Source organism: Epinephelus moara, chromosome 3 (genome assembly GCF_006386435.1).
Source record: "Epinephelus moara isolate mb chromosome 3, YSFRI_EMoa_1.0, whole genome shotgun sequence".
Classification (NCBI taxonomy): Eukaryota; Metazoa; Chordata; class Actinopteri; order Perciformes; family Serranidae; genus Epinephelus; species Epinephelus moara.
The window spans coordinates 29,999,825-30,013,697 of record NC_065508.1 but is presented as its reverse complement, the minus strand read 5'-3'; the positions used below and the strand labels follow the sequence as shown (position 1 = coordinate 30,013,697).

The following is a 13,873-nucleotide window of genomic DNA, read 5'->3' as shown; positions in this document are numbered from 1 at the left end:
ATAGTATAGCATGTCGTCCAAAATATGATAAAAACGTCATAGTATAGTATCTTGTCCAAAATATGCTAAAAACGTCATAGTATAGCATGTCGTCCGAAAAATATAATTAAAAAGTCACAGTGTAATATGATGTCCAAAATATGAGAAAAGGTCATAGTATAGTATGTCGTCCGAAATATGATAAAAAGGTCATAGTATAGTATGTCGTCCAAAATATGATAAAAATTTCATAGTATAGTATGCTGTCCAAAATATGATAAAAAGAGGTCATAGTATAGTATGTCATCTGAAATATGATCAAAAGGTCATAGTATAGTATGTCGTCCAAAATATGATTAAAACGTCATAGTATAGTATGTTGTCCACAATATGATAAAAATGTCAAAGTATAGTATGTCGTCCAAAATATGATGAAAACGTCATGTTATAGTCTGTCGTCTGAAATATGATAAAAAAGTCATAGTATAGCATGTCGTCCAAAATATGATAAAAATGTCAAAGTACAGTATAACGTCCAAAATATGATAAAAACGTCGTGGTATAGTTTGTCGCCTGAAATATGATAAAAACGTCATAGTGTAGTATGTCGTCCAAAATATGATTAAAAACTTCATAGTATAGTATTTTGTCGAAAATATGATAAAAACGTTATAGTATATTATGTCGTCCAAAATATGATAAAAAGATCATAGTATAGCGTGTCGTCCAAAATATGATGAAAATGTCATGGTATGGTATGTTGTCCAAAATATGGTAAAAAAGACAGTCATAAAGTATAGTATGTCGTCCGAAATATGATGAAAAGGTCATAGTATAGTATGTCGTCCGAAATATGATAAAAAAAAGGTCATAGTATAGTATGTCGTCCAAAATATGATGAAAACGTCATAGTATAGTATGTCGTCCGAAATATGATCAAAAGGTCATAGTATAGTATGCTGTCCAAAATATGATAAAAAAAAGGTCATAGTATAGTATGTCGTCCAAAATATGATGAAAACGTCATAGTATAGTATGTCGTCCGAAATATGATCAAAAGGTTATAGTATAGTATGTCTACCAAAATATGATAAAAATGTCATAGTATAGTATGTCGTCCAAAATATGATAAAAATGTCATAGTATGTATGTCGTCCAAAATATGATAAAAATGTCATAGTATAGTATGCTGTCCAAAATATGATGAAAATGTCATAGTATAGTATGCTGTCCAAAATATGATGAAAATGTCATGGTATAGCGTGTCGTCCAAAATATGATAAAAATGTTATACTGTAGTACGTCGTCCAAAATATGATGAAAATGTCATAGTATAGCGTGTTGTCAAAAATATGATAAAAACGTCATAGTATAGTATGTCGTCCAAAATATGATGAAAATGTCATAGTATAGCGTGTCGTCCAAAATATGATAAAAATGTTATAGTATATCATCCAAAATATGATAAAAATGTCATAGTATAGTTTGTCGTCTGAAATATGATAAAAACGTCATAGTATGGTATGTTGTCCGAAATATGATGAAAATGTCATAGTATAGCGTGGTGTCCAAAAGATGATAAAAAAGTCATAGTATAGCATGTCATCCAAAATATGATAAAAACGTCATAGTATAGTATGTTGTTCAAAATATAAAATAAACGTCATAGTATAGTATGTCGTCCAAAATATGATAAAAACGTGATAGTATAGCATGTCGTCCGAAAAATATGATTAAAAAGTCACAGTGTAGTATGATGTCCAAAATATGATGAAAACGTTATAGTATAGCATATCGTCCGAAATATGATAAAAACTTAATAGTAAAGTATGTTAAAACATATAACAAGTCATAGCATAGAAAATTATTAATAAAGTCAAATGGTCTGCCTGTGGTGTGTCATTAAATCATTCAAAGGTGACAGTATAGTTAAGTATTCAAAAAAAATAATTGTAAAGCATGTCATACAAAATAAAAAATAGTATGTAAATAATACTTAATAAACATTATGTCATAAAAGTTCATAAAATTGGGCGGCATGGTGGTGTGGTGGTTAGCACTCTCGCCTTACAGCAAGAGGGTTGCCGGTTCAATCCCGGGCGTGGGAGCCCTTCTGTGCGGAGTTTGCATGTTCTCCCCGTGTCAACGTGGGTTCTCTCCGGGCACTCCGGCTTTCTCCCACAGTCCAAAGACATGCAGATTGGGGATTAGGTTGATTGATAACTCTAAATTGTCCGTAGGTGTGAATGTGAGCATGAATGGTTGTTTGTCTCTATGTGTCAGCCCTGCGATAGTCTGGCGACCGGTCCAGGGTGTACCCTGCCTCTCGCCCGATGTCAGCTGGGATAGGCTCCAGCCCCCCCGCGACCCTCAAGAGGATGAAGCGGTTAGAAGATGATGAAGTTCATAAAATTGTCATATTATAAGATGTCAGTAAAAATGATTAAATAAATGCAATTAAGCCCTGGTGTAGTATGCCATTGAAAATGTCATAAAAAAAGTCAGTGTAGTATGTCATCAAAACTAAATAACTCAAAATACGTTTTTAAAAAGTGATAGTGTCATTTGCTGTAAAAAATCTCAGTAACATCCCTGAAAATTATCAGTAAAATATGTCATTTAAAAATCATTTAAAAAAAAAGTCCTTGTACAGTGTGGCAATACAAAAATGTGAGAAAGTCAGTAAAAAACTGTATGGTAATTCATAGAAAAAAACATTAAAAAACAGTCAGCATGCGGTAAAAAAAGTCATAAAATGTCATAATGTAGTATGTCACTAAAAAAAAAAAAAAAAAGTGCAGTGTTTCTACATGCACTTATAGGGGTAATGTCTGGTTTGACAACTTGAGATGCAAACAAACAGTAAATCCTGCTTGTGACTGGTCACAGAGACACAGGATACAATATGAATTTTAACAATGTTTTTATTATGAAACTCTGTTGCAGGCTGTGAATTTCATTTTCCCCGACACAGGTCTCCCTGACCTCTGCAGCATCCCCTGAAGAAGCACAAAACCACAAACACGAGACAAAACACATATTCTCTGCGCTGACTCGCTGCACAACTAAACTACAAGTGCACTTCTGTCTCTTCTGAGGAGCGAGAAACAAACTGAGCAACACTTTGGTCAGTCATCTTATTTGGAATGTGGCAACAGGATGTTGTTTTGTCAAACACAGTAACATATTCAAACCTCATCCAAGGAGGTGTGTGTGTGTGTGTGTGGGTGTGTGTGTGTTGATGAACCTGCACTTACTGAAAGGTCACCAATATATACTGTATACACAGGAGGTCACAGGGTCATGCTGATGACAACATGTCACTCTGACTCTGTCTCTTACCCACCTCTCCTCCATCCCTTCTGGGCCTTCTTCTGACTCAACATTTAAACGTCATTATTTTACATTTTGTCACACCCAATATTCCCAGCTATAACCATCTGCTCCTGTTCTGACTTTTAGTAAAACAGCAGTTCATAAAAGGCATTAATTCTGTAAGGCAGAACTATATTTGGACAGTAACATTCATATTGAAGCACTTGGAGCAGCATCAATGTGCAGAGTCGGTTGGTTTGACACCTTTGACACAGGCGCTGTGGTCTTTGTTAAAGTCAATAAAAGCTATTTAAAGGAGGAAAATGACAGACGGAAAAACAGTGACACCAACTTTCTGACAATTTCACACAGAATGTAACATTTCTTAAGACTTTAAAACCCCTCAATCAGTCAGAAAAGAGACAAACACACACAAGTCCTGGCAGTGTGATGACTCAGCTCTTTACAGTTAAAACAACAAGCTCGGTTTTACATAACATGTGAGCCTGACGAAAGAGGAGGTCAAGTGTAAACACTGTGGCTTTACTCACCACATAATCCATGCAGCAGGGTTGGGTTTATTAAATCAGGATATTAAATCCAATTAAAATCTCTTATTGAATCCAGTTAACATTTGCAAAGACCTGGATCTATAAATAACTCAAACTATCAGATCTGTGATCAGATTTTGATCCTTGAGTGTTCTAAGGAAGTGATTCTTCTATCTGTTAGGGTCCTGTCAGACCTAGAGACGTCTCCTTTGGTCCGAATCAGGGACTAATAATGGTACAAAGTTGTATAATTGCCTAGAGTTGGTTCGTGTTCTCACGGCAGCATTTACACCTAGAGTTGGTTCGTGTTCTCACGGCAGCATTTACAAGAGGACCAGATCAAATGACTTGTGTGAAAAAGCTGCTCTTGATTGGTCAGAATTTCCATGCGGGAAAAATCCAGGAAGTAAACCAAATGTTGAAGAAGAGTACACAGGAGTTACAAGAGTAAAGAGTAAGAGTTTACAAGAGTAAAGAGTAAGAGTTTACAAGAGTAAACAGGACAGGTGTGAGAGCACCCTAACAAACAGTATTTGGCTAAGCACAAAATTCATGTTAGGGAGAGCACAATAATATAAAGTTGGATTTTGGTGTATTGGCGAGTTACTTATGGCATTTACCATTTCCTCTGGTGAAAGTGATGGCAGCTCTTTGCTAGCAAGGAGTGAGGAGATAAAATATTTAATAAGAGACCTATTGGCCTCATGCCAAGTTCACACTGGAAGCAGAAGCGCGCCGATATGTCAACTGTCGCTCACACCAGAAGCGCATTTCTCCTTGCTGGTCAGCGAGAGATTCTGTTCTGTTCTAATCACACGTGAGGCCCCGATCACACAGAAAGCATTTTGCAGGCTGCATAACGTGAGGAGCACCGTGATGCCTTTTTTATTTCAATGGAATGCCACTTGCCGGGCAACCACCCCATTACATTCTTACACTAACCGTCCCATGTAATGCTTATTTTTTTTGTATTTTACTGTAATTAGTGTCTTGTTCCTGACACGTTGAGGCAGAGGGTACTGTCTGTAGCTCTGGTTGAGGGTGAGAGGCTGTCAGCAGATAAACAGAGATCTGTGTGGGTACACGAGACCCTAAATAAGAGGCTGGATCATGGGGAGTACCACCAGTTGGTCCAGGAGCTTCTCCTCCATGATGGACGTTTCCAGGCATATTTTAGGATGACTTGAGGGCAAGATGGAGCCACTTTATTCCAATGGAGCTGCACGCCTGGTGCATACACCAAAAATTTTTTATAGCTTCCAGGTTTACTTCCCCGGTAGGTGGCCCACTGAATATGAGCAGAAGTGTTTCTCCTGCTGGCCCCGCTCGGCTCTTACACTTTACATTGTGATGACGTCACAGATTTTTAAAACAGTTTTTCTCGGCTTGAGGAAAGTTTTACAAACATATAACCTCCATGGCTCAAAAATTCAGAATAGAAAGAGTCATAAGTGACCTTGTTTGCAGTTGGAGGTGTCCTGTCAACAGTTTTATCAACGTCTCTTTTACAGCGGTGGTCTATGTTTTCTTGCCAGATTTACTCATGGAAAAATCAGACCAGACACCGGAACTATCGCTCGGATTGCAAGCCGGCTGCAGACCTCGGGGTCCATTCTGACATGAGCGCCAAAGAAAGCGGGCACTGGTCCACGGAAAATCATCGTGCTTTGTAGCACTTCAGCGTCCAGTGTAAACCTGACGTCAGAGTGAATGAGGGTACCAGATTCGAATGGAACCAGTTACTGTCACCGAACCCTACAATAAAAACAGACATGGCACAAAAATGGCACACAGAACATAGTAGCCCTTTTTCTGTAAACCTTTTTACATCCTTTACCTAAACATAAAACAGATTTAAAACACAGACATGGCACTGCACAACGCAACTTTACCTTAAGAATAAATTAGCAGTCTGACATGTGTGGGCTGTCTGTGCTGCAGAGTGAGGAGCTTTAAAGCTCGCTGTCTACGAGTCCCAGTAAGGCATCAACAAGGACCAGAACAGATGTCAGAGAAGAGATAAATATGAGACACAAAGTGAAGTCCTTAAAGCTGCAGGCATGGTATCACACAGTCTGGAGGCCCCTCTCTTGGCCGTCTAGCTGTACCTTAATCTTGTGCAGTTCCTCGATCTCCTGGTGGTGGCGCTCCGTCTTGTGGCGCACCAGAGAGCGATAGAAGTGAATGGTGAACAACACAAAAATCACCCCCACTGGGACCATGATGATGGTGGAGGCCAGCGCGGCCTTCCAGCCACTCTCCTGCGATTCAGATGAGGCTGACGCCGGCTTCTCTGCGGGGCTACAGGCGCTTGGTTTTTTGGCCCCGCTGCAGTCTACGGGCAGGAACTTGATCCAGCAGAGGAGCACCACCTCTGCTAGAAACAGCAGAATGCCCAGCGCTGTGGAGAAGCCCCACGCCAGCTCGATGTAGTGGTGCATGCGCTCGTGCGGTGACTCGCTGACGGAGTTGAGGTTGTGGATGTTGCTGACGGCCTCCACGTTGGGCAGGATGCAGGTGCTGATCAGCAGAGCGAAGAGGTGCACCGCCACCAGCACAGTGGTGCACACACTGAAGGCAATGAGGAGCACAGGGGGGTAACTGTACTGCATCTCCAGCTGCACCTCCACCATGGCCACCTATGACATGTTTACAGGGACACAAATAACTAGGTTACCAGGGGTGTAAAGTGATGTTGTTGTTAGTCCATGTTACATAACTGCTGGGAGAAATTTGCCTTAAGGGCTTTAAGTCGGACAGTTGTTAAGTTTTAGGAAACAGATGATAGTTTGGGTTAAATGGAAAAGATTTATTTCACAAAGGTCTCTCTGACAGAAAGCCCTGAAGGTTAGCTTATCCCATGTGCTGTTTCATGCAAGCTAGTGGAGTCAGTTTAAACTAAACTTCACTGCACTTAAGCAGTTACAATTATTTAAATTATCAATGTGTTGTTTTTATCTTTTATGGCCAAAAGTAAAAAACAAAGGTGCGGCAGCTTCTTCTGTAACTGACTGTGTTAAATGGGCAGATAAAATCGTCTCCTAAGGATCGCAGGCCACTGAATCGCATCTCACCGAAATCATATCATGGCAGACTTTGTAATTTCAGCAAATATCGTATCGTTGTCCAAAGAATTTATACAATATCATATCTTGATGAAACTGGTGATTTACACCCCCTACAGGTTACTGCGTCACAATATGATAAGGCTACATTCACACCAAATCAGGCACTGTGAGTAAAAGATGACAGGATTCAGGAAAGTTTGGCTTTCCTTAACCCGATAATAAGCCTGAATATACCGAGTCATTTTCACCCCAACCACATTAACCAGGCTTTAAAACTGACTGCATTAAAAGCAGAAGCAGCAACAGCCTTTTCTTTAGCTTGTGACCCCACCACCCACCAAACAAAAGGCTATGTGCTACTAACCTCCAGTTCACCCAAAAGCACCTCAATATCTGCGTCAGGAATATTCATCTTCTTCGTTTTCCTCTCGGCCATTGCCATGATTCACCGCAAATAACCACTGATCAGCTCATCAGCACTAATGAAGTGCTTTGCATTGTACATTTATGCCTGAATGAGGGAGGGATATGAGGCTGGTCCACGTGCGGACAAGTTGATTTGGACTTTATAAAAGGTGTACTCATGGTTTTATAAATCACAGTATTTTTGGCGTACATACATTCCCTCATTTGTGCATATGCAAACATTTAGTGTGGTTTCTCCGTTGAGTTCAATAAAAGAGGCCGGAGGTTATTAAAACTGGTAAAAAAAAACCCACACTAAATAAAGCACCTTCACATTAAAATAAATCAGTGTTTTTCTGACACGCTTGTTGTGGACGGGCTGCTAAAGACAGTGATCGACGCCAAAATGTGAAAACAGGAGAGTCGTGTTTTGCCTCCAGCTATTAAGGTTACATCATTGTCACCTCCACCCTAAAAGAGTCTATACACCAAAAAAAGACATACCTATTATATAATATATCCCCCTAAATCCTACACACTGGACACTGGATTATGATTTATGTTAACAACACATTAAAGTTTAAGCATTGATGTTACTGTTCAGCAGCCAACACTGAATCTTGAATGCACAGACAGGAAGTTTAAACCCAGATCCTGCCACCACTGTGTTTCCATGTGACATGTAGGTCGCTGTGGTAGATCAACTAGAATGATTTGTGGTAGTGAAATGAACTGAAACCATGAAATACCCAGAAATCAGCCATGAGAAACTAAAAACTTTCCACAGGCTGAAACATGAAAAATAAGCGGTCACGTTCTTTAACAATAAACTAACCATTGCGAAGCCGGAGAGCAGAGCAGACGTCCTGCTGGAGGCCTTCAGCTTGGCCCGGCTCAGGTAGAGTTTCCTCCAGGACAGGGCCTGCACGGAGTGGTGGTTGGAGCTGACCAGCTCCAGGTAACTGCGTCGCACCCAGTCCCTGTAGTCCATCCCCCCGCAGTCCGGAGCCCGCTCTGAGACCCCTGGGGCTGGAGAACCCATCGGCACGTTCAGCTCACTGCTCATAGCACCTGGTGGGTATAAAGGGCAGAGACGGTCATGTCAATGCAACAATACAAAAGATGCTACAACTGTACATTTTCCCAAAAGTTAAATCACTGTAGCTCTGTGTTTCTGTTCATATTCAACGATAACTCTCTCCTTTTAAGGAAAAACTCAAATATTCCCACAACCCGCAGTGAACTCTTTAGAGGCATAATGTCTGTCTGTCACAATAATATTTTGCTCTGGCATGCTGTTGGCAAAGAGACGGAGGAGTTGTCACTCAGTCACTCAGTGTTTGAGTGGGAGCAGTAGGAAATGGAGGACAGGAAAGAAACATTATGAGAAAGACAAAGGATGATTAATAGAAATAAAGATTGCTTTAAAAATAGCAGCAACTTTACTACAATTTTCTGTTTCCTCACAATATTTTTGTACCTCTAAGATTAGAAAATAACTTAAAACACAATTGAAGACACAGTGTGCACGATTTAGGGGGATTAATGATGGAAATAGACTATAATATAATGTTTTCTTAGGTGTATAATCATCTGAAAATAACTAGAATTAGCACTTCTCTTCCAGGTTACATTCATGTCAGTGAAAACATGGATGCTTCACACACAGATCTATACAATCAGCACAGTTTCAAGATTAAAGTCACCAATTCAGTATCTGACCAAATGTCAGATACTGAAATAAAACGAATGCGAAATGATCTCTCATTTCTTTAGTTTGTGAACAGCAACAGTAACTCAGAGTGAGATTCAGATTCTGTTACAATATTAATAGTTCAACTAAATAAAATCTACCACAAATTATAGATTTAAACAGCTCCCAAATACAAGGATGTCCCCTGGGATCTATATATATTCCCACCTGGACCTTTATGCTCTGCCATTTCTCCTCTAATCATCACGCTGTAACCTGTAACAGGCTGTTATCTATCACACATTCACATATATGGAGTTTTTTGCTGAGCCGTGAGCGTCACGTAGGTTTACATTACCAAAGGTTCATGACAAAATCACTTGATGACACCAACTGTGCTGCTGCCAGAGGAGCCGCTGACTGGGTTCCCTCTGAGCGGTAAGTCACTAAAAGAGTCTGAGAAGTCCGGGGCTGCTCATAAACAACATCAACAAGGCAAAATATCATGAGTATCACGATATGAATTTTTCATTTCAGATTAAAAATTATACCAGTATTATCATGAAAAAGAAGATATGGCACACCCCTAGTTCATCGTTGAGTCTAAGTAAATGTTTGTGTCAAATTTGAAGAATTTTCATCAAGATGTTCTTGAGATATTGCGTTCACAAAGATGGGATGGATGTACATGCACAACCTGAAAACATGATGCCTCCAACCACGGCAATCAACTGCGCAGAGGCATAAAAATAGTTGTGTTTTCTTGTGTTTATATCTATACAGGAAGCAGGTCCCCGTCCATGGACTCCGCCATATTGCACCACCATGTTTCAACAGTAGCTCAGAACGGACAAGCCAAACACTGGCTCTAGATCAGGCCCTTGGCGTCTCTGCATTTTCGCATCGGCCAACAAAGTTAGCATCCTCTCAGGGACAGCAGCGTCTGGAAAACAACAATTTTTTTGGACTGGTTTTACTGGTTTAAAATCACCAAGCACTTGTCTCCTGTTAAAAACCTCCTGAACAATGAACATTGAAGGTATTCTGACCAGGAGAAGTTTTAACTGGTTGCAGTTCTCACAGCTAGGGGCCACTAAATCCCCCTAAATCCTACACACCGCCCCTTTTGGTAAAAAATCACAAATACACCCCATAACTGACAGAAATGAGAAAAAGAAAATGGTCTACATTTTGATCCATAATGCATTTGTTACCCTGCAGCTGGTGCTCTCTAAATGCTTTTAATATATTATTATGTCTAGGTTTAACTTGTTGACCCGTCTGATGCACCTTCCTGTAAGTCCCAGGGCTGATCCAGAGCTTGTCAATTGATTAATTAATGTATGAATGAATGAATGAATGAATGAATGAATGAGGTAATATAAAGACAAAAACTATGATCTAGTGTGTAGCTACTGTCAACTAATGGCAAAGAAAATGCAGTTGTAGAACTTCGTTTGATGATGATTAGTTACTGTTTGATGACTGTAGTATTTTAAAATGCAACAACGATTAAAATGAATCAATAATGAAAGGACAAACTTGATGCATGGTGCATTGGCTCACTTGATTAGCTGCTTTCATTATCTATGCAACATAAAATTAGGAATAAAACGGTTTGTGAGCACATTGTTTTACACTCCAACTCTGCTGTGAAAATAAAGTTAAAGCAGTTGTAGCATACTGCGACACAAAAGCTCATTAACCACCTGTCATATACACTACATGACTAAAAATATATGGACAGTCTTCCTGCTGCAGCATACAAACGTATTTTGATGTTCATGTGAATAAACTTTGCGGTGACAGCTTGACGATCATTTCCTGTTGCAACACAGTGATGCCCCGACGCACAAACCACATTGTTTTTCTCAGTTTGATGTGGAAGAACCTGACTGGCCTGCACAGAGCCCTGATGTTAACCTGCCCAACACTTGTGAGGATAATCTGGAGCACTGCTTGAGAGCCAGGACTTGTCACCCAACATCATCTCACTATTGCTCATAAAGGGAACAACTGTCTGCAGCCAGGTCCCAAAAGTAAAGACGCAGAAAAGAAGACCAGCATATTGTGTTACTGTTTTTGAAGTCAGTGCAAGTGCTTTTTACAACTACTCACTCGTGTGCAACCCGCAGCCTTTTTTTTTATGTTTTAAAACATGGGAGTGAGTCCGTCAGTGTAGGCCAATGTGTGTGACAGGAGGAAAGTCCGGAAGTGAGGGATTGGTTAACTGCGAGGATCACATCATCTACACTCATCTCTCGTTGGAGCCGAACTGCGCCTCGCCTGGAAAGTGGACAAGAGCAGACGGCTGCAGCAGGAGGTGGTGACAACAAGCTGCGGTCAAGTCAGAGGCTGAATTCAAATGTCCAGACTCTGGACCTGCAGACTGAGCCCTCGCGGACTTCAGCTGTACTGTCACTGCTGTCATATTCATATATATGTCATATAATTTGATGAACCGTGCCTACTCATCTGTTCCTGTAGATAACAAGATATAACTCCCACATATAGCCTTTTTTGTGACTAAACAAAAATTTATTAATACACCTCTGTATTACAGGCTACAGTGTATAAAAACGGAAATGTTTGTGAAAAAGAACAGGACTATAATTCAATAAATTGGGCATTACTGACATCAGAATCCTTTTTTTCTTGTTTTTTGCCCATTTTTTTAGCCTATTTCACTGCACAGCCTGCAATAATAAAATTTATTTTCAGTTCCCCTACAGCCCATACTTATACATATTTCTGTATCATGATGTGGTTGAATATTATTTCTGGCCGACACAATTCAAGTAACATTTAATAGACCTAACTATCAATAACTGTTTTTCACATTCATATGTTTGTTTGTTTTTCGGCAGTTCAAAAGCCCACAACGTCATGTCTGTATTGCAATAAAATGTGGGTTATTTAATAGTAGTCTGCTGAAGTCTGCACCCCAACTGGACTCTCTGTAAGTCTGCAGAGAGTCCACTTGACGCCCCTCGTGGTCAGTACTGAATTGTGGATTTGGACAGCACTCCCGGACTTCCCGGGAGCGTGCCTACAAAGTCTGTGCATCTGCATGTGCAGTGAAGTCCGGACATTCGGGCTGAATCCAAATGAATCCAAACTCATATCAGTTTGTTCTGAGTCTCCAGTTATTTTAATTATGATAGTTTGAGTTATTAAAATGCTTTACAGGCTTTCTGTAATTTATGTTCATGGTTCAACCTCCATTTGACATGTATTCTCATAATCATATCAGTTTGACCTGTTCCCTCAACTACATAGCCTAAATAAATTGTGTCAGAGGGGAAAAAATACAAGACAAAAGCTTTCATTAAAGATCAGTCAGAAATAGTCAGGGCTTCACATCTGTACAGATGTTATTTTAAGAATCCTCACATCCCACTGACCACACGTCTGTGATGCTAAATACTTCAATAATTAAAACAGTCCAAGGTTAACATACAGTAGACACAGACAGTTTAAGATGCAGTTAAAATGGCCAAAAATGTGAATAATTGTGTTGCAGGACGATTTAAGGTGTGCCCCTACATGTTCTGCTTGTGCTCCCAAAGTTAAGGGCTACAGTGCTCCGACTAACCAAAGTCAGTCTGGAGCCCTGTTAATAATCATGTATTTGGAAAGATACATCCAGCAGTCTGCACAAGAATGTATTTAATGTTCTAGTGTCCATATACTTCAGTCTGCCAGCTCAGTTCCCTCACTGCCTGTTCATCTCTGCTAACAACAGAGACTTTGAGCAAACACAAATCACTGGTTTCCCAAGTTTGTGCGAGCACACCTGTCAACGTGACGACAGATGGAAGTCAAATAAGAAAGCGTTATTATCCTCTGCATTTATCCTGAAACTGTACAACACCCCGGCTCCAAAACAAGTTAGGACATTTTGTAAAGTGTCAAAATAAACAGAATTCAGTGATTTGCAGACACTTTCTGACACATATTCAACTGATCACAGTAGAAATACGAGATATGTAACGTTAATGTTCACACTGATTACCTTTAAAATAAACAGGAAGTACCAAAATGGCCTGCGTCAAAAACAGCCGTGAATCTAAAAGCAAAGTTGGAAGTGATGCAACACCCGGTTACAACAAAATGCAAGACATACACTATCTAATTAGAGTAAAGCACCGGGTGCTCCTGTGGTGGCCTGATCTGTGCAGAGCTCACACCTCAGCAGATGAGTGCACCTTTACGCCTCCATGTATATTTAGACCAAGTTAGCAGGATCCGTTTACCGAGTTTAGCTAACACAACGCTAGTTTATTTTCATCAACGTGCCTTCAAGCCGGAAGGGAAAATTACTAACATTAAAGTCAAACTTTCTGGTGCAAAAATGTGACATTAAATCACCTGTATTTGTCACGGTTATAAGCAGAAAGTTAGTGACAGTGAGACAATATTCAGAGAGGGAAGACACTCCTGTAACGTTAGCTAGCTAACTTAGTTAGCTAACTACTCAACACGACTTCTGATGAAAAAAATCCCTCGTCCGTTTGCAACTTTTTCCGTCTTACCTGTCTCCAGAGGTGCTTTCTGAATCATCCAAACTCCTAAACTCCGACAAGTCTTCTGTCCACGCTGCACAAGGCAATAAATGAACACCGTCTCGGTCCCTCCGACTGTTTTCGTTCAACAACTTCCGCTCTTCGGATGCGGTAATCAGCAGTGTCTTTGTTCAGCTTCCAGCGGTCGAGCCAGGCTCTGTAACGTTACTCCTCCCCGCCATGTTTAACACACCTGGCTGCTGGCTTTCCTCATTCCCAGGTATGTTCACCTGGCGTCGGGTTTCTTTGTTTTCGGGCCGCTCGCAGGAGGAAACTCCCGTGGCTGGTGAAGATCAG

The 13,873-nt window shown here is 40.3% G+C and overlaps 1 protein-coding gene across 1 annotated transcript; it reads right to left on the bottom strand.

Moving 5' to 3' along the window:
- Nucleotides 1–2,885: 2,885 nt before the first annotated feature.
- orai2 (ORAI calcium release-activated calcium modulator 2) lies at nucleotides 2,886–13,873 on the bottom strand. Its single transcript, XM_050040684.1, has 4 exons — nucleotides 13,547–13,873; nucleotides 8,154–8,389; nucleotides 4,138–6,484; nucleotides 2,886–4,100 (listed from the first exon to the last, which is right to left on the bottom strand). The coding sequence occupies exons 1-3, from the start codon at nucleotides 13,572–13,574 to the stop codon at nucleotides 5,912–5,914; spliced, it is 837 nt and encodes a 278-aa protein (XP_049896641.1). The 5' UTR covers nucleotides 13,575–13,873; the 3' UTR covers nucleotides 2,886–4,100; nucleotides 4,138–5,911.